Source organism: Trichosurus vulpecula, chromosome 2, assembly GCF_011100635.1.
Source record: "Trichosurus vulpecula isolate mTriVul1 chromosome 2, mTriVul1.pri, whole genome shotgun sequence".
Taxonomy (NCBI): domain Eukaryota; kingdom Metazoa; phylum Chordata; class Mammalia; order Diprotodontia; family Phalangeridae; genus Trichosurus; species Trichosurus vulpecula.
In genome coordinates this window covers 59,070,499-59,090,602 of record NC_050574.1, presented here as the reverse complement: position 1 = coordinate 59,090,602, position 20,104 = coordinate 59,070,499, and the positions used below count along the sequence as shown (strand labels likewise).

The window sequence follows — 20,104 nt, the reverse complement described above, 5'->3', positions numbered from 1 at the left end:
GTTAGAGCGCGGAGGAGTTTGGAAGGAGGAATGAAATGGAAGTGGGGGGGGAAGTAGGGTAGGTTGGGGCGTCGGGGAGGGCGGGCGGAAGCTTCAAGCCCCAGCCGCTAATTGCGGCTACTTCCCCCAACACACACAGGTCGGATCCAGGGGGCTCTAGGAGCCTAGCCTGAGCGCAAGGGGAAATTTCGCTCCAGGCCTGAGAGCCTAGGGAACCCACGGAGGAGATTGGGCTGGGGCCCAGACGGCGGCGCCCACCGGGCAGGGGAGCTGAAGCGAGGGCGGGGGAAGGGAGGAAAGGAGGATTAGCGAAGCGGTGCAACCTCCGGGGACTTCGGAAGCTCGAGTTTTAAACTGGGTCGTTTAGAAAACAAATAAATAAATAGGGCAAACAGCTCCTTCCCCCTCGTCTCACCCCCCAGGAGCCTCAGCTCCCGGACTCTGCGCTCCAACACCCTCCGGGGCGGGGGCGGGGCCTGCCTAGAACAGGCCACGCCCCCTCCGCGCTGGGTTTCTTTTCTTAATTTTTTTTTTAAAGTAAAGCCTTTCCCCAGTAGGCGACGCGCATTGGCCGTTCGGGCCGTCGCTCCTGGCCGACCCCGCCCCTCGGCGGGCCCCCGGGTAACTATCCTCCCCGGGTGGCTGCGGCGCCGCCGCTGGATTATATATTTTTTTAGCTGGTGTCAGAGTCGGCGAAACGTCTGTGGGAAGCGGGGGAGCGCGGGGAGGGGACGCTGCTGGCGGCTAGGAGAGCTCCGGCCGGCGGGACCCTGTGGGGGAGAGGCCCCAGGACTCAGCCTGCCGCCGTCGGAATTTAACGCCACCGCCGCCGCCCCGAGTCGGGGGGTGGGGGAAACCTGCCGAAGGGGACGCACTTATGCTGCCCTAGGAGCCCGGGTGGGGTCTGGAAGGGCCGAGGAGGGCGCGCGCACCGGGCGAGCGCCGCAGGCCCCAGGGGAGGCCCTTCGCAAGCTCCGGACCGACCGCGCCCTCGAGGCGAGCTTGGCCACCCCTTGGTCCGCTCCCAGTGGGCCGGGGACGACTCGGTGGCCCCGAGCCCGCCCCCGAGCCCCTCCGGAGCGCGCTGGGAGCAGGCGGCGGGTCCCCCTTCGGGGCTTCCCCTGAGGCGCCGCGCACCCGCCCGGGGCGCATTTCCTGAGCGCCTGCGGCTCGCAGCCAGCCCCGAGCCGCCGCGGCCGTGCCCGCTTCTCCTTTCGGGCGCCTCTCTGCTCCTTCTGTCCAGAGCGGCCCCCGGAGCAGCCCGCGTGAGCCTCGGGGGCGCGCGCCTCCCGCCGCGCAGTCCCCCGCCGCTGCCCCGCCGCCGGCCGCGGCGCCCTGACTCCCGCTGTTATGCGTATTCCCGTAGACCCGAGCACCAGCCGGCGCTTCACACCTCCCTCCACGGCCTTCCCCTGTGGCAAGATGGGCGAGAACAGCGGGGCGCTGAGCGCGCAGGCGGCCGCGGCCAGGCCCGGCGGGCGCGCCCGGCCCGAGGTGCGCACCGTGGTGGACGTGCTGGCCGACCACGCGGGCGAGCTGGTCCGCACCGACAGCCCCAACTTCCTGTGCTCCGTGCTCCCCTCGCACTGGCGCTGCAACAAGACGCTGCCCGTGGCCTTCAAGGTGAGTGCCTCGGGGCCCCCGCCCCGGCAGGACAGGGCATGGGAGGGGGGGATCAGCCGCCCGGACGGCTCCCGCTGGGCAGAGCGGCCCCGCCCCCGGGGCGGCCGGGCGGCCGACCTGACCAGACTCCCCACCTTCGGGGAGCCGCTGGTGACTTCGCATCATCTGTTTCGTTATGGTTGGGGCGTAGAGGAAGTTGCGGCAGCCGGGTTTTAAAGAGATTTGGGCAGAGTTGGCTGCAGGAGATCTGGGAGGCTCTCTAGGTCAGTTCTCCCCTCTCCCCACAGCCACCCATTTTATAGATTAGAGGAGACTGAGGGCCACAGAATTTGAGGTGACTCCCCCAAGGTCACAGGCCGTAAAGTAGTAAAGACGGGAATTCATACGCAGGTCTTCTGACTGCAAATCTAGGTCTCTTGGCCGAGCACCCCACTGGTGCTCCCGGCTGGGTGTCCCCCCTTCCACGCCCCGAGCTGAAAGCCCTGGATTCTTTTAATCCCTGCAAACCCCCAGCCGAGACGTGGTAAGCCCCTTCCGCTGTCATCTGGAGGGATCTTTCTCTGCAACTGGGAGGCGGGAACTGTTTCGTTTTCTTCTTTATTTTAATTTTTTAAAAAGAGCAGCGATGAAATGAAAGCAGCCGGTTTTCCCCTAAAAATCGGCGTGAAGCTCGATCACACACATGTCGTGAGGATAGGCTGGGGCGGGGGGAGGGGGGGGACAAAAGCTGCTGCTGGGTGCATCTCCACCTCGGTGGATTCCTGACCCAGTGGGGCCTTGCCCCTATAAGGAATCCCACATTGGGGAAAAAAGAGAGATTGTGCCTCTTTCCCGGGGTGACATCTGAAAATCCTGCACAAAGCCTGGGGGTCAGAGGGGGGAGGGAGTGGCAGTTCGTGGGGGAGGGGAGGAAAAGAAGGCCACTGGGACTTAATCGCCCGATCATGGGTTGCGCTGTCATTCGGGGCTTAAAAGGAATCTTTTGAAATTAAAAGAAGACAGGATGCTGACAGGAAATCTGGCCTTTTTAATCAGACCCCAAAAAATTTCTCCTTGAAATTTTTTCCATCTGGATTCCCAGTCTCTGATGCGGCAGTCACGTTAAAGCGACTGATGCCCAGGCTCCCACCCCAGCAAGCTAGCTCCTCAGTTTTCAGAATGGGCACATCTCCCCAGCCACAAGGCACTCAGCAGACGGGTCCTTCGTGTCTAGTGGGCTACAAGCGATGGCATTCCTCTGTTTTCCAGTTAGATTGACAGGTGCATCCTTGTCTGAGAAGACCCCTGGGTTTCCTACCCTTAAAGGCATAGTCTAAAAGGTCCCAGATTAGGAAAAGACTCTACCCTCCCATGATCCGCCCCCTCCCTCTAAAAAAACAAAACAAAACCAAAAAAACCGCACATCCAGACACTTGGCAGCTTAAACCAAGCCCGCTTTCTGCGGCCACGGAGTTCTGGGGTCACAGAATGAACCCACCAGCCGTTCGTTCCTCCTCCTTAACGGCTTCAAGGAGGACATTTTTAAAATCATCCATGGAGTTTCTTTGTTATCAGCGGTGTTATTTTTTTTGTCTTTATCTCCCTCCTGTCCTTTGTCCAGGAATGTGGGCAGTATCCTAATTCTTCACCAGCCAAGCTGAGCTAAATAAGGTCCCAGCTGCAAGTTGGCTCCCATTTAGAGAGAAAGACAGACAGACAGACAGAAAGAAAGAAAGAAAGAAAGAAAGAAAGAAAGAAAGAAAGAAAGAAAGAATACTTTGTAACTGATAAAAATGCTTTTCTTCGATGGACAGCCTTATGAGGCTGATCTGTGTGGGTGTTATCCCCACACATTTTTTTTTTGGACCAGTGAGGAAACTGAGTCATAATAGAGTGAAAATAACTTGCCCTTTATTGATCTAATGTATTGGGTTCTTTGCCCCCTTCCCCCATCCTCTATTTTGTTTTTCCTTTTTTGTTGTTGTTGTAGTGTTATTTTTTTTTTGGGGGGGGGATAAGGGTATGGGAGCCGCAGGGTATTGTTTGGGGTTTTAAATCTCAGGGTTTTTTTTTAATACTCATCAGTACTCGGGTAGTTTCATAGAATGTCTCAGCTGGAAGGGACCAGAGGGTAGATAATAGAGAGGGACCTCAGAGATTCTCTGGTTCAGTCCCTGCATTTTTTAGATGAAGACAGTGAGACAGGGACCTGGTCACGAAGCCGAGGTCAAAGAACGGTAGAGATAGAAAGGGACCTTAAAATAGAAAGGGACCTTAAAGACCGCCTAGTGTAATCCCTTCTTTTTAGCTGGAAGAGACCTCAGATGCCGTCTCAGCCAATTTTACAGATGATGAAACCGAGGCCCATGGAGGTTAACCTTAACCTCAAACTTACTAAAACCCACACCTCTTGACTTCGAGTCCAGGGGTTTTTTCCCCTGTAAGATGCTTCCCTTAGTGGGTGGGAGCTCTCCTTCGCCTAAGGGCTCCTCTCCAGTTGGACCTAAACTCCTCTTTTCCCCTGCCTCACTACCTTTCCCTAGGTGGTGGCCCTAGGGGATGTCCCTGATGGCACAGTGGTGACGGTGATGGCTGGCAATGATGAGAATTACTCAGCTGAACTGCGTAATGCTTCGGCTGTCATGAAGAACCAGGTGGCCCGATTTAACGACCTTCGATTCGTTGGCCGGAGTGGCCGAGGTGAGGAATCGGGGTTTATCCTGGCTGGAATGGGAGATGGGGAGGCTGAGAAGCCGGTGAAAGTCATACCGAGTGTAGCGGCAAGGTGGAGTGAAAGGGGGGGCACGACACGGAGTCCCCCAAAAGGAAGCAGCCTCGATGAGAACTGGGAAGGAGGATCCAGGGTGAGACATCCATAGGCTATCGAACATGGACGGTCCTTAGGGGTCACCCATCCAACGCCCTCAGTTTATACTTGAGAAAACCAAGGCACAGAAGGAAAAGTTCAGTGATTTGTCCACAGTCACCCAGGTAGTGAATCATAGATTCAATCCCACGGCCTCTAATTCCAAACCCAGACGCTTTTCATCCTTGTCAGAATAGGTGGGCAAGGGGGATACTGGCTGGCAGATGAGCCACCTCCGGAGCAAGTGACAGATTTGAGAGGGCCCACAGAGGCAGAGGTTCTAGGAACCGGGACTGCCTCTGGATGCTGGTGTGTCTCCAGGCACAGCCCAGCTCAGCCCGAGGAGGTGAAAAGCCTCGGGGCCTCTGAGATGTGAGGAGGCCTCTGTGGGCAGGCTCTGTAGACCCAGACTCAGTGTGGGTGACAGGCGGTTTAGATCTGAAACCTACCCGGGACTTAAATCATCTCCTCAGCTCTGGGTAGGGGAGAGCAGAAAGCGGGGGCCTGGGGCCTCACAAGATGACTTCAAGGAAGGATCACAGATGACAGCAGGAGGCAGGGACTCGATGCCGATGGTAGCAGATTATTAGCACGGCGAATGGCCTCCCTCCATCCAGTGCCTCAAGGGGCCGGGTCTGCCTGCCAGCCAGCCGGCTCTCTAAAGAAACCCAATGGTGTCCCTTGCCATCCCCTCCCAGATTCTGTGTAAACTGTGAGGGTTTTGATGCTCAGTAAACAGAATTGCGCATTTCATCACCAATAAACAAGGACAGGGGGAAGGCTTTCTTTCCTTAGAAAGGGCCAATCTTGCGTTTAACGGGCATCTGGGCTGCATTTTTCCTCTTTACTATTCAAATGTATACATCCAAACGTCAAACATATTTTGACTTTTCAGCATTAATTAAAACCAGGGCATTATTTGCATGTAATAACTGTTTATTCGTGCTTTTTATGAAACTGGAATAGTTTACATTCTTTTAGGACGTTTCCTGTTTCCTGCTGGCCTGATTTCCCGGTCGCAGATTCTTTCAACACTGCCCTTAACTGGTTACAGGTTGATGGATGGAAAATGTTTTCTTTTATGAATTAGCTTCATTGCTGCGCTAAATTATTCTGTTAGGCTCTTTTATTTTTTTCATCCCCAAATTTCCAAACTGCATGGAACTGAATCTGAGCCCCAATCTGGGACTCTGGATTCACTCTTTCTCTGGCGGGTGCTCTTGTTTTAGGCGAGGTGGGACAGAGTGGAGCAAGGGCACTCTCACCCCAGACACCCCTCCCTCCCTGGGGCTATTGCATGGGGTGGGGGCACCCTCACCCCAGACACCCCTCTCTTCCCCGGCCTGGGGCTGTGGCGTGGTGTGGGGGCATCCTCACCCCAGACACCCCTCCCTCCCCTGGCCTGGGGCTCGGGCGGGGGGGTGGGGGCACCCTCACCCCAGACACACCTTCCCTTCCCTGGAGCTGTGGCCTGGTGTGGGGGCATCCTCACCCCAGGCACCCCTCCCATCCCCTGGCCTGGGGCTGTGGGCGGAGTGTGGGGGCATCCTCACCCCAGACACGCCTTCCCTTGCCCGGGTCTGTGGCATGGTGTGGGGGCACCCTTCCCCCAGACACCCCTCCCCTAGCCTGGGGCTGTGGCGTGGTGTGGGGGCACCCTCATCCCAGACACACCTTCCCTTGCCTGTGGTGGTCCCTTAAACCTCTCTGGGACTGACCATAAGATGATGTGTGTCAAGAGAGTTACAAGGGGTGGCTCTCAGGGCCATGGGGGATCGCCCCCCTCTCTGTCACTTCCCTTGGTGGACTCACAAACCATTCACCTCTCCCTCCCCTTCTCATGTTCCCACCAATCACCGCCCCTTTCACTATTCCCTGATTAGTCATCTCTCGCTCCTCTCCCCCTTATCCTAACAAATGTACTCTAGTCTGTCCCCTCCTGTGTTCCTGCAGATGGCTCATCTCCCTCCATGTAGCTTCAGATTCTTCACTTCTCCCTCCCCCACAGCCCATCCCTCGGTCCTCTCCCCCACCCTTGCCCCGTGCAGCCACAGGTCCGTCCACTCTTCTCCCCCTTATGCCCCTAAGTGCTCGCCTCTGTTTCTGCTCCCTCCCTTGTGCCCTCAGCTTGCCCACGCCTCTCTGGGGATCTTCCGATTTCTGCCTCCTCCCTCCTCTGCACGGCCCGGGCGTTGCTCGCCTCTCTGTCCCCTCCTATGGGGGACCCACAAATCGCTCCTGTCCTCCAAGTCCTTGCGAATTCTTCCCACCTCCCTCCTCCTTCTGGTGTCCACAAATCAATGACCTCTCCTAGTGGCTAGCCTAGCCGTGAATCTTTCGCCTCTCCTTCCTCTCCCCAATATACCCGCAGATCAATCTCCTTCCCTCCTCTTCCCCCCTGTACCCGTGAATCGATGCCCTCTCCCTCTCCTCCCTGAGTTATCCACCAATCCCTCGCCTCTCCTCCCCTTCCCTTTTCCACTCACCTTCCTGGCCTCACACAGCAAGGACCCATCCAAGCTCCCCCAGCCCTCTCTTATTTAGTTCCGAGGAATCCTCTTCTCTTCCTTCCCTGTTGGTGGTGCTTGCGTCTCTGCCCTCACCCAACACACACAGACACAGACACAGACACAGACACAGACACACACACACACACACACACACACACACACACCAGGGTATGAGTCCTAAAGACCAGAGACACCCCCTCCACCCTCCAGAAGTTCAGGAAGTTGTCATTACCAGCGATCTTTTTTGGGCGGAAGGACTGATAAAACTGTAAACCCCAGCCCCAGGCCTCAACCCCAAAGTACACACACACACACACACACACACACACACACACACACACACGCGCGCGAGCGCCCCACCCGCAAAGGATTCTCGTACCTGCTGGTGTTCTGATGGGAGCTGCTGCTAATTTCTTTCCCTCCTCCCACCCCAACCCCGTACTTCAGACACCAAATACAGACAAGTTGGTTTCCTTATGCGTTTGACTGTCCCTTAGTTGTGAGTGACTGGTGACAAGCTTCAGGGTAGCTTGTTAGGGGCTGTGGGGGAGGAGGAAGAGGTGACAAGATGGAAAAGATAGCAATGTTTAATAACATTTTCTAGTACTGCCTAACATGGATTCCTGATTTTCTTTTCTGTATCTCAAAGCTTTCACCTTGCTTGTTACACCGTCTGATCCATACCTCAGCCCCGGGAGAGAGGCAGGGCAAGGATGGTGATTCCCACATCACATATGAGGAAATTGAGGCTTAACCAAGAGGGAAATTTTCCAAATAGAGGGAAATTGACTGGCCCCGGGTCAGACAGCCAGGCTTGAGAAAGGACCAGGGTCAGTTGGTTCCCAGTTAGGGTGGGCTGCTGTGGTCAGGAAAGAGGCATTGGGGCTCAGTAGAAAGATTACTGGATCACGCCTAGAATGCTTGGCCGGCTGTGTGACCTTGCCAGGTCCCTTGACCTTTGTGGCCGGGATGACTTCTGAGGGCCCTCCCAGCTCTAAATCTGTGGTGCTAGGATACCTAGACCAGGAAGAAGTTAGGGAAGCCGGATTTCTGGCCCTGCTGTGCTCCCAGGGTCTTCTCTTCCCTGGGGCTTAGCTTCCTGACTCCCATAGCTTCTGAAGACTTCCAGCCCCAATATTCTCTGACTCTAGAACTGAGATGTGACTTAGGGTGCAGGGGAGAAACAGGAAATCCAAGGAGATGCAAATATTCTGGTCGGGTGGGAGAGGCGGAGGATTACAGCTATGAGTAAGAAGGCCAGACATCTCTAAAGGCAGCTTGTGCCTGCTCTGCAGCTGGCAGCCGGCTAGAGAAAGGTCCATTTTACAGATTGGGAAACTCCCCTTTTGAGAGAACAAGTCTGTGATTGACAGGGGCGTGAGGCTTCTAAGCCCTGAGGCCCTTCCCTCTGCTTGGAGGACTGGATGGGGAGGTGGTCATTCTCACCAACTGCCTCCAGCATGGGGGGCGGTTAGGACGGTAGCTGGGGTCCCAGGCCGGGCTTCCCCCACCTCTTTCTGTAAGAATGAGGCAAATGGGCACACGGGGAGGAGGCAGACAACCCACTGATACAGAAGCAGCCCAAAGAGAAGAAAGGGGGTGTGGTGGAATGAGCATTGGCTTGGAAGGCAGAAGACCTGGGTTCAAATGTGGACTCTGCTACTTTTTTTTTTTAACTCAGTGAGTTTGGGCAAAGTGATTCATCTCCCTGGCTTCATCTGTAAAAGGAGGTACATGGTCCCATGACTTGAGCCCAGGGTGGCTCACCTGCAGAAGGCTGGGGTGAAGTCAGAAGGCCCGGGTCCCAGCTCTAACGCCGCTGTGCCTTCCCTTCCCCGAGCCCCCACTTTGACGTCTGTGAGATTTGGGACATAATCATGCTACTTTTCTTCCATCCTGGAGTTGTCGTAAGAAAAGTGCTTTGAGATCCTTAAAGCACCCTAGAAATATTTCCTAGATCTAGAGGTCACTGGATCCAGTCCCCTCATTTTACAGATGAAGAATTGGAATTCCAGAGAGGTTATTAATTATTATTATTTAAATAATGATATTGATTTTCAGCATTAATTGTTATCATTAACAGACAGCTAGGTAATAGAGTGGATAGGTTTGCAAAGCACTTTATAGATAATCTCATTTGATCCTCATGACCACCGGGGGGGGGCGGTGCTATTATTATTCCCATTTTACAGATGGGGAAACTGAGGCAGGAATCGGTTAAGTGACTTGCCCAGGGCCGAACAGCTAGTCAGTGACTGAGGCTGGATTTGAACTCGGGTCTTCCATACTCCAGACCTGATGCTCTCTTCCCTGGGCCCTCTAGCTGGCACTGAGTCTGGGTGAGCCCCTGGGAGTTGAGGTTGGGGGTGACACCAGGCTTCCCACAGAGGGTGAGGTGCAAGGGTGCCCACTAGAGGGCAAGCTGACTCTAATTAGAAAGAGATTTCTTCCAAGCTGATCAGTAGCGGGATCAGGGGCCTGTGCAGCCCCTTTCCAGTGACATGGGCAACATAGGGAGACCCGGTCTCAAAATAATAAAGCAAAGCTGCTCTGCCTACTTGGGTCCCAGATTAGAGGAGGCACATGGGGGTAGGAGGACAGACCTACACCTTTGGGAGCGGGTCAGATGGACGGATGCTCAGGGAAGGAGCCAAGGCTACACTATGGTACAGTGAGCGAGTGGTGCAGTCAGAGGTCCTGAGTTCAAATCCCTCTGCAGATGCTTACTGCCTGTGTCTTTCAGCGTAAGGCTTCCCTCCTCTGAGGCTCCAGTTCTCGTTAAATGAGGGAATTTGACTAGGTCGTCTCCGGGATCCCACGCGTCGCTAAAGCTATGAATCCCCATCTCAAGAGAGGTAGTCAGAACAGCCGAACTGATGGGGAAGGATAGCCGTATGGTCAGACTCACAGGGCGAGAGGCTTGCAGTCAGCCAACAGACATTTATTAAGTGCCTACAGCATTCTGTGCTAAACTCTGGGGAGACAAAAACTAAACAATCCTTGCCTTCAAGGAACTCACATTCTGGGTCATGGGCAGACAGGTGACCCCTCTGCCCCCATTCCCCGACGATTCTGGGGCTTTAGGAAAAGCTCTATCCCCGCTCCATCAGGAAGGGGATGAGCATTGGGGCACTGGCCTGCTGCCTTCTGACGCTTGTCTCTTAGAGGAAGCAGATTGAAAGGAATCGGGGGTGGACGTGGAAACTGAAGACCCTTTAGCCTGATCAGACGGAGGAGAGGTCGGATGGAGGAAGTGAAGGAGCCTGGGATGGGGATGGAGCAGGCCAGGGAGGAAACGTGGGGTCTTTGATTAGAAACAGAGTCACTTGGACTTTGCCTGGAACTTCAGCTAATAGCTAGCATTTATACAGAACTTTAAAGTTTGCAAATATCTCATTGGATCCTCACAACGCCCCAGGGAGATCGGTGCTATTATTATCCCCAGTGTAAAAAGAGAGAAAGTGAGGCAGCCAGAAGTGCCCAGAGCTAGTAAAGGTTGGAGGCTAGATCTGAATTCAGGGCTTCCTGACTTTAGCACTCTGCTGCCCTGAGAGGGATCTCCTGTGCTTTCAACCTGTACAAAAGTCAGGAGGGTGGGAAGATTCAGCCTCTAAATTGATTTTGCTCTGGCTAGAGACTCAGAGATAGTTTCAGATTTGAATTTCCACAAGAACCTAGACTTGGTGGCACTGACAAATGCTTTGCAGACTCTCCTCCTCTGGATTAAAAACAAACAACAAACCTCAAAGAAAACCCCAGTTTTTTCATGATAAACAATAACCATCCATCAAACGAAGAAGAAAAATCATGCTTAAAGCCACCAATTCCAAATTCTTTAGAGTGTGATAGAAGGAGCAATTAGTTTGTAAATATATTTGGGTTGGGGAATTTCATCAATATGGGGAACTCCCACTGTGGAAACCCCCTCCATTGATGCAGGTTGGCACCTTATCTGTAATTTAGTCTTAGACCGTTGCCCCGAGGAACGGAGAAGTAAAGTGATTTACACAAGATCCCAAAGCCAGTGGGTGTCAAAAGTGGGACATGAAGCCAAGTGTTCTTGATGCTAAGGCCAGCCCTCTCTGCAGCACACCACACTGCTGCTTAGACACACACACACACACACACACACACACACAGAAATATCTATTCATATATGAACATACAAATGCATATATACATACATACATGCATGTATATATGTGAATTTTAAATGAAACAATAACATTAGTCTTTCTATGCCTACTTTTTCCCCCCACCCGTATTGTTTGCATATTGTCCTCCCAAATTAGATTATGAGCTGCTGGAGGGCTGGAACTACCTGGAGTGTATCCCCAGCAGTTAGCACAGTGCCTGGCCTGAATCTGGCTTTAGACACTGCCTAGCAGTGTGACCTTGGGCAAGTCACTTAACCTCTGTTGGTCTCAGTTTCCTCAAGGGTGATAACAGAACAGCACCTACCTCAGAGGATTGTAGTGAGGATCAGATGTGACATTTGTAAAGTGACTGGCACATAGTAGATGCTGTATAAATATATATATAATATTACGTTATAATTAAATCACACATAATTATACATAACATATAATCAATAAGTATATTGTATTTATATGGTATAATAACCTTTATTTTATATTATAGATTTTTTATTATATATTTATATTTTACATATTATATATAATATATTTATTATCATTTATATTTAATGACACTTATATGAGATATAATAGATTGTATTAGAATAGTTATGATTATATATTATAACTTTATATAATATAAAATGAATAATTTCCAGACTGCTTGATAAATGCTTGTTGACTGACTGTGTCCTTAATCACGTTTTATAAAATATAGTCAGCATATACGTGCGTTTTCCTCAGCCTGCTTTGTTTTACATCACTTCACACAAAGTCGTTTCGCCTCCATATCCTCACATTTATCTTTCCTCATGGTGCAATATCATCCCATTAGATGGATGGAGATAGCACGAGGTTTGGAGTTTTAGAGCATGACTCTTCTCTGTATAGATGTGTGTGATTGCAAACACCTAGTCTGTTTCTTTATCTGTAAATGATAGAGCTGTACCAGGTGGTCACCAAGGACACCTTCACAATCTAATTCCTGTGCTCCTACGCTAGGCCACAGTTTGTCCAGTGCTTCCTCAATCTTGGATATATAGGCTGGTTGCAATTTTTTGCTGTAACATAGATTAGGCATTTTTTATATTTTCATATATCCATCCATATGTGTGTATATTTATATCCCCCTCCCCCCCTTTTCATCTTCTTTCAGTGACACCCTCAGGCCTTTAGTCCTGGCAGAAGGATATTTGAGTCAGAGGTTAAAATGAGATTCACAATTTCCATTGAAAATCGCCAGATTGTTTTCCCAAAAGGTGTCACCTTTTAGTGACACCACCAACAACGCAGTGGCTTTCCTGTTTCCTCGCAGCCTAGCCCAGAGGCCCAGAGAAAGGAGTATATGTCAATTGAGACTACTGATTACTGCCATCCCAACACGTGAAAATCAATGAGAGATTGCCCCTTCACATTTCATGGCTCTCTTTGCCAACATGATGGGAATGCAGTCTCTCTGATCTCTGTCTCTCTCTCTCTTTTTTTGGGGGGAGACACTTCTAACTTATATTTTTAATCCTGTTTTATTTGTTATGCCCCATGGTCTGCCATCTTCAGGTTTCTACTTTCTCCTCATGTGAGTTTGGGGAAAAGATTATATTCACTTTCCTCCCTGGCCTTAACCAGCTCAACCCATGTCATCAATGAGACAGCCTGTTTACTAGGATCTTTTTCCAAACATGCGAAACATTCGTATTTGAAAAAAAATCATAAACTATGGCTCCTCAGGCTTTCTAATTGATTAAAAATCTAGGATTCCTGGAGTTTTTACTGTGGCATTGTGGTTTAGTTACTGTAACTTCAAGCCGATCTTTTCATATCTTGCTGTCCTGAAGGAGACCCAACTTTTCCTTGTGCATTTCACAGCCTGCCTTACAGTTTGCACCTGCTAATTATGGAAACTCCAGGGTACCACCATCTAGGGGAGTTAAAAAAAACACTCATTGCCCACATGGCACAGGTGTCTGTGGACATCTAGCATGATTTTGGCAAGAAATTATAATCCCTCCTGTAGTGGATGTGGGAAGGCACTGGGAAGCCAGACCAAGGCAACTAGGGGACACCGTAGTGCACAGAGCACTGGGCCTGGAGTCAGGAAGACCCGAGTTCAAATCTGCCCTCAGACATTTAACTGTAACCTTCTGGATGCTCCCCAAATGGGGAAGCCATTTACTCTCTCCGCTTTAGTTTCCTGAACTATAAAATGGGGGTGCTAGAAATAGCACCTAACTCGCAGAGTTGTTGTGAGGATCAATTGGGATAATATTTGTAAAGAACTTAGCACAGTGCCTGGCACATAGTAGGAGCTTAATAAATGCTTATTCCCATCCCCCTTCTTACGAAGTACTCTGGGTCTGTGTGATAGGGAAGGGCCACTGTCCACTTGAGGCCTTAGCAAGAACTGGGTTAGTAAAGGTATTGAAGGCTAGTGCCCAGTAGTCTGGGATAGCTGACTCATGGAACTGATTGTGACTATAATACACTGGGTTACACCTGGCTTTGCCCTTCTGGGGACACAAAGATTTCATCCCCCAGATGGCTTTGCTCAGGGAGAGGCAATGTGCTTAGCACTGGATTTAGGAGTCAGACAGTGATGGATCCTGATTAGGACCCTGCCACTAACTAGTGGTGACTGTCAGGGCCAAGTTACTTCCTCTCGATGGTCTTTCCTGGCTGTGGCATTTTGTCATGAACTCCTCTCAGCTCTGATGTTCTGTGCTGCAGGGTCATTTCCAGCTCTGAAAGTGTATTCTAAGGTATTTTCTAGGTCTGACCTTCTCTGGTCTAAGATCCCTTCCAACGATGACTCTCAGTCCTAAGGTCTCTTCTAGCTCAGACATTATTAGTCACATGTTTTTTTCCAGCTCCGACATTCCTCCCAGTTATGACTTTCTGTGTTCTAAGGTTCCTCTCAGCTCTGACATCCAGTGTTCTAAGGCCCTCCCAGCTCTGACATCCTGTGTTCTAAGGTTCCTCTCAGCTCTGACACCCTGTGTTCTAAGGTCCCTCCCAGTTCTGACATCCTGTGTTCTAAGGGTCCTCTCAGCTCTGACATTCTGTGTTCTAAGGGCCCTCTCAGCTCTGACATCCAGTGTTCTAAGGCCCTCCCAGCTCTGACATCCTGTGCTTTAAGGCCCCTCCAGCTCTGACATCCTGTGTTCTAAGGCCCCTCCCAGCTCTGACATTCTGTGTTCTAAGGCCCCTCCAGCTCTGACATTCTGTGTTCTAAGGGCCCTCCCAGCTCTGACATCCTGTGCTTTAAGGCCCCTCCAGCTCTGACATCCAGTGTTCTAAGGCCCTCCCAGCTCTGACATCCTGTGCTTTAAGGCCCCTCCAGCTCTGACATCCAGTGTTCTAAGGCCCTCCCAGCTCTGACATCCTGTGCTTTAAGGCCCCTCCAGCTCTGACATCCAGTGTTCTAAGGCCCTCCCAGCTCTGACATCCTGTGCTTTAAGGCCCCTCCAGCTCTGACATCCTGTGTTCTAAGGCCCCTCCCAGCTCTGACATTCTGTGTTCTAAGGCCCCTCCCAGCTCTGACATTCTGTGTTCTAAGGCCCCTCCCAGCTCTGACATCCTGTGTTCTAAGGTTCCTCTCAGCTCTGACACCCTGTGTTCTAAGGTCCCTCCCAGTTCTGACATCCTGTGTTCTAAGGGTCCTCTCAGCTCTGACATTCTGTGTTCTAAGGGCCCTCTCAGCTCTGACATCCAGTGTTCTAAGGCCCTCCCAGCTCTGACATCCTGTGCTTTAAGGCCCCTCCAGCTCTGACATCCTGTGTTCTAAGGCCCCTCCAGCTCTGACATCCAGTGTTCTAAGGCCCTCCCAGCTCTGACATCCTGTGCTTTAAGGCCCCTCCAGCTCTGACATCCTGTGTTCTAAGGCCCCTCCCAGCTCTGACATTCTGTGTTCTAAGGCCCCTCCCAGCTCTGACATTCTGTGTTCTAAGGCCCCTCCCAGCTCTGACATCCTGTGTTCTAAGGTTCCTCTCAGCTCTGACACCCTGTGTTCTAAGGTCCCTCCCAGTTCTGACATCCTGTGTTCTAAGGGTCCTCTCAGCTCTGACATTCTGTGTTCTAAGGGCCCTCTCAGCTCTGACATCCAGTGTTCTAAGGCCCTCCCAGCTCTGACATCCTGTGCTTTAAGGCCCCTCCCAGCTCTGACATCCTGTGTTCTAAGGCCCCTCCAGCTCTGACATCCAGTGTTCTAAGGCCCTCCCAGCTCTGACATCCTGTGCTTTAAGGCCCCTCCAGCTCTGACATCCTGTGTTCTAAGGCCCCTCCCAGCTCTGACATTCTGTGTTCTAAGGCCCCTCCAGCTCTGACATCCTGTGTTCTAAGGTTCCAAGTTTCCATGAAATTCCTGGGTTGAAATTGCTGGTTACCAAACTGACAATTCTTTGTTTGCTCTGTGTTCATCTCCATATTGGAGATAAAGAAAACTAGGGTCCAGCCCTCAGGCAGGTCACAGTCAAGCCAAGCTGGACCTGCATGCAACCAGATCAATTACCAAGCCAGGCAGTATGGGCCAAATGTCTTAGAAGTTCAGAGGAAGGACAGGTGGTTGTGGGCTAGCCCCTTAGAACACACAATGTCAGAGCTGGGAGGGCCCTTAGAACACAGGGTGTCAGAGCTGGGAAAGAACTTAAAACATCCTATAATTATGGCTATTCCACATTCTGTGCTTCATCACAGGATATTAGAACTGGATAATCTAGTCCAACCCCATCACTTTACAGAGAGGCAGCTGAGGCCAAAGATGACCCCTCTGTGCTCACCTAGTCTGTTATCAGCAGAAGCAGGACTAGAGCCAGCGTCTCCTGTGCCCTGGCCCAGAGCTGGATGAGCATGAGAGGAGGTGAAGATGCCTGAATTCAGGAGGCAGCTTTTTGTAGTAGAGAGTAAAACAGCTTGGAGTCATAGAATCTGAGTTCGAATGCTATCTCTGTCACACCCTGTGTGATACCCCTTCCCCCCAGGCCTCAGTTTTCCCCTCTGTCAATCCCCTCCAGCACTACTATATGAACCTGGTCTCACACCTGCATTGTCCCCGGCAATCCCCATTCACCCCGTAAGTTCTCTCTGCCCTCCCTGGCAGGGTCAGAGAGAGGGGGCCACAGTCAGGATGTGGTACTCGAGTGGGGATGGGTCCTCAGGACGACTCTGATCCTGGCAGTTTGTACCTCCACCTCCTATGCCCAGCCCCCAGCTTTACCCCTTTACCACCGTTCCCTGATCTCATCTGTCCCTTCCCCCCATCTTTTCTCACCCCCAGGGAAGAGCTTCACGCTGACCATCACCGTGTTTACCAATCCCACCCAAGTAGCCACCTACCACCGGGCCATCAAGGTGACTGTGGATGGGCCTCGAGAGCCGAGAAGTAAGTGTTTGCAGGTGCTGCTGGTGCCTCCCCTGATGGGGCTGGGGAGGAGGGCGAGGCCAGTGGGGATCTAGCCCCACCCCCAGCAGCTGAGCTCCTGGGCTTCTAGACGCAGCCCCTTCCTCAGCCATCTATGGGGTGGGCCTGGAGCCCTACGGAGTGCTTTCAGCACCACTGTGCTGGTGGACAGAGCAGAGCAGCCCCCAGCCTGGGAGGCCACAGGGAGAGGGCCCAAGACTTGGTCTGGGATCTCAGTGGTAGAAGGAGCTCCCAGAAGGGGAGACGTCTGTTGGCATCTTGGCCCTTCACCTAACCATCTAGGTGGCCTGGGTTACTTTTCCCCCCCTTCTGGGCCTTCCTTTTCTCTGTGGGCCCAGAGATAAGGAGGGAGTGGGAAACAAAGGAACAAGGAAACAGCCAACATGCTTTGTCCAGAAAAAGATCCGGAGTCAGAGGTGCTGGGTTCAAATCCCCCCTGTGCCATTTGTGACCCCCCCCACCCTGTGACCTTAAGCAAGTCATACAAACTTCACTGCCAGATGAGGACGAAAGAAGGTGACAGAGAAACCTGAGTTCAAGAGAGTGCTATGTGGTAGAAAAAAATCACAGGAGCCAGAGGATCAGAGTTCAAATCTTACTTCTTATGACCTTGGGCAACTCTCAAAACTTCTCTGGCCCTCAGTTTCCTCTTCAGTAAAATGAAGGGGTTGGTTTACCTGAGGAGCATCCATGTGAGACTGGAAAATTAAAGGGCCCTGGAGGTGTAGCTCCCTCCAGTCCAGAGAGGTGGGGGACCGTGGGTGCAGAGCATGGCATGTGCTGTCAGCTGAGGACACTGGATTGGTTTTGCGTAGCTGTTTTTCTGTTAGAAGGGTAGATTGAGGATAAGGCCACATATCCTGAAGTGAGTGTCGTGGAAACCAGAGGCCCCAGCAAAACTTTGAGAAGTACTTTAGTACCTTGCTTTCCAGTTTGCAGTGTGCTTTAGCATTATGAATAGCTAATATTGATATAGCGCCTACTATGCGCCAGGCCCTGCACTAAGTGCTTTATAAATATTCCTGTATTTGATCCTCACAACCCTGGGAAGTAGGTGTGGCTATTATCCACATCTTATAGATGGGGAAACCGAAGCAGCAGCAAAGTTGAGTGACTGCCCAGGGTCACACAGCCAGTGAGTTCCTGGGGCAGGATTTGAACTCAGATCTTCCTGACTCCAAGGTCCAGATCTCCGCTCACTGTTCTTACCAGTGTAAAAAGTGATTCATTTCACCAGGGTTTATTCTTTCTGGGTCTTGGCTTTTTTTTCTCATCTTAAAAAAAGGACTAGACTAGGTGGTCTGCAAACCCTTGCTGGCTCTGACCCACCATGAGCAAATCTTCCTAGGCCTTCCTCACCCCTCAACACTTCGTGCCTTTGGGCAATGCCCTTAGTCTCTCTGGGCTCGAGCTTCAATAGTCTGGAGCCTCAGCCTCCAAGAAAAGGCAGGTTTTAAGCCAGAGACTTCCCTTGAAGGGGACCAGAGAGAAGGAGGAGGGGGGTGGCTCTGAGTTGGTGAACGCAGGACTAGGAGGCCTCCTCTGGTACCTCCCACAGCTGCACGATCCCATCCCTCCCCACCGGCAGCCAGAAGGAGGAGGGCACAGGGCCAGGGGGAGCACACAGCACAACAGGGGGCCTGAAGCCTCTGAGGAGTTTTTGACAAGAGGAGGAGGGAAAAAGGTCTAGAAATACATGGAGCTGAGGACAAGAAAGGCTTTATGTTCCACGGTTTCTTTTGCTACTGCCCATCACACTTCCCACACAGAGGCCCCAGCCCTGTGGAGAGTCTCAAAGGGCCCCAGCTGCTCAGAGAGGAGGGAGGTTCAGTTCCCCACACACTCCTGCACACCCATCCCCATGAGGCCTAGCCAAGGAGACTTAGAAGTGGTGTCCACTGGGGCAGAAGCCTCAACCACTTGTGTGACCTCAGGCAGGTCACTGCCTTCTCTGGGCCTCAGTTTTCTCATCTATGAAATAGGTGAAATGAGCTTGATAGCTCAGGGGCCTCCCAGCTTGGACATTCTGGGTTCTAAGGTCTCCCTCTCAGCATTAACGTTCTTGGTTCTATGGAGCCTCGAAACTCTGACATCCTGTGTTCTAAGGGCCCTCCCAGCTCTGACATCCTGTGTTCTAAGGGTCCTCCCAGCTCTGACACCCTGTGTTCCAAGGCCCTCCCAGCTCTAACATCCTGTGTTCTAAGGGTCCTCCCAGCTCTGACACCCTGTGTTCTAAGAGCCCTCCCAGCTCTGACACCCTGTGTTCCAAGGCCCTCCCAGCTCTAACATCCTGTGTTCTAGGGCCCTCCCAGCTCTGACACCATGTCCACTAGCTCCTGCAGGTGCCTGTGGTTGGCCTCCATTATCTCCCCCGTGTCCCGTGCCCAAGCCAAACCCTTTTCTCTCTGGATCTGGCTCAGGGGTGAACTCTGCCCTCTCAGCTAGGTCAGACCATCAAGGTCTGCTATCCTTCCACAGTCATTTACATGGCAGAGAAGGACCCTGGAAAAGACAGTGCTTGACCAAAAGGGATGACTCCCCAATGATGGAATTTCAGATATTTGGGGCAGAGAATCGGCCTCCTCCCAATTCCCTCAGATCCCTCCAGGCCTGTGGGCTGCTCTTGGAGAGCCCTTTTCTGTGGTCTGATCGCTGCTAAAATGGAGGGATCTGAATTGTTCTCAGAGATTCACAGAAGTGTTTGTCTCAGCTTGTCTCATCTGAGCCTCCCCAAACAGCCCTGCCACAAAGAGCCATGGGCATCTATTGTCCCCATTTTAGAAGTCAGGGGACTTAGCCGCTGTCCCACAGCTACTAGGTGTCTCATCAGGATTTGAACCCAGGTCTTCTGACTTCCAGACCTCGTGGAGCCCTAGACTCAGAGCACAGAAGAGACATCTGGCCCAACCCCTTTTCAGAGAAGGCTCAGAATGGGCCAGTGTCTTAGTCAAACGCCTAGAAAGTAGCAGTCAGAATTCGAACTCAGTTCTTCTGACTCCAAATGCTGTTATTAGTCCATGCAGAGGACCTGAGATTTGCCCATGAGCCCAGCTGGTTTGCCCATGAGTTGTATGTTTGCAAAGAGCTGGTGGCAGCCTTCTGGGTATCCCTTCATCAGAGGTCCTCCCGCTTTCCACCCCTCCCTCTCTCACCCAGATCCTCGGCAGTCAGCAGGGAGACAGAAAGAATCCCAGATGGGAACAGAGCTGCCACCTCAGAGAGGAACAGTCTCTCCCTGCACCCTCCCTCCGTCTCTTAGGGCTCATGAGGAGGAGGAAGCTTCTGAGCCTGAGTGGTTCCGTGCGAAGGCCTAGGGAAGAACCTAGCATCTTGTGCCTGAGAATCCCCAGGGAAAGCCCCAAAGACTTTCTAATAACAGAGTAAAGGGTCATGTGGGAACTGGGCTAAAAGGAACAAAGACAGCAAAGCATGAAGGACCCCAAGTTCTTCTGTAAATAGGACTGAGCTAGATCTGAACAAGGTCCTCACCCATGCTATGTTCTGAAGTTCTGTCTCTGATTTTCTCCATCTTACAGTTTTCTCTACCTCTGACTTTTTGTGTTCTAAGGTCCTTCCC

The 20,104-nt window shown here is 52.0% G+C and overlaps 1 protein-coding gene across 1 annotated transcript; it reads left to right on the top strand.

The window, feature by feature from the left end:
- The first annotated feature begins 1,350 nt into the window (after positions 1 to 1,350).
- On the top strand, positions 1,351 to 19,841 carry LOC118836448 (runt-related transcription factor 3-like). The gene is made up of 4 exons (XM_036743739.1): positions 1,351 to 1,623; positions 4,146 to 4,302; positions 16,384 to 16,488; positions 19,684 to 19,841. Exons 1-4 carry the CDS (start codon positions 1,351 to 1,353, stop codon positions 19,839 to 19,841), a joined length of 693 nt encoding a protein of 230 aa, XP_036599634.1.
- The last annotated feature ends 263 nt before the right edge of the window (positions 19,842 to 20,104 follow it).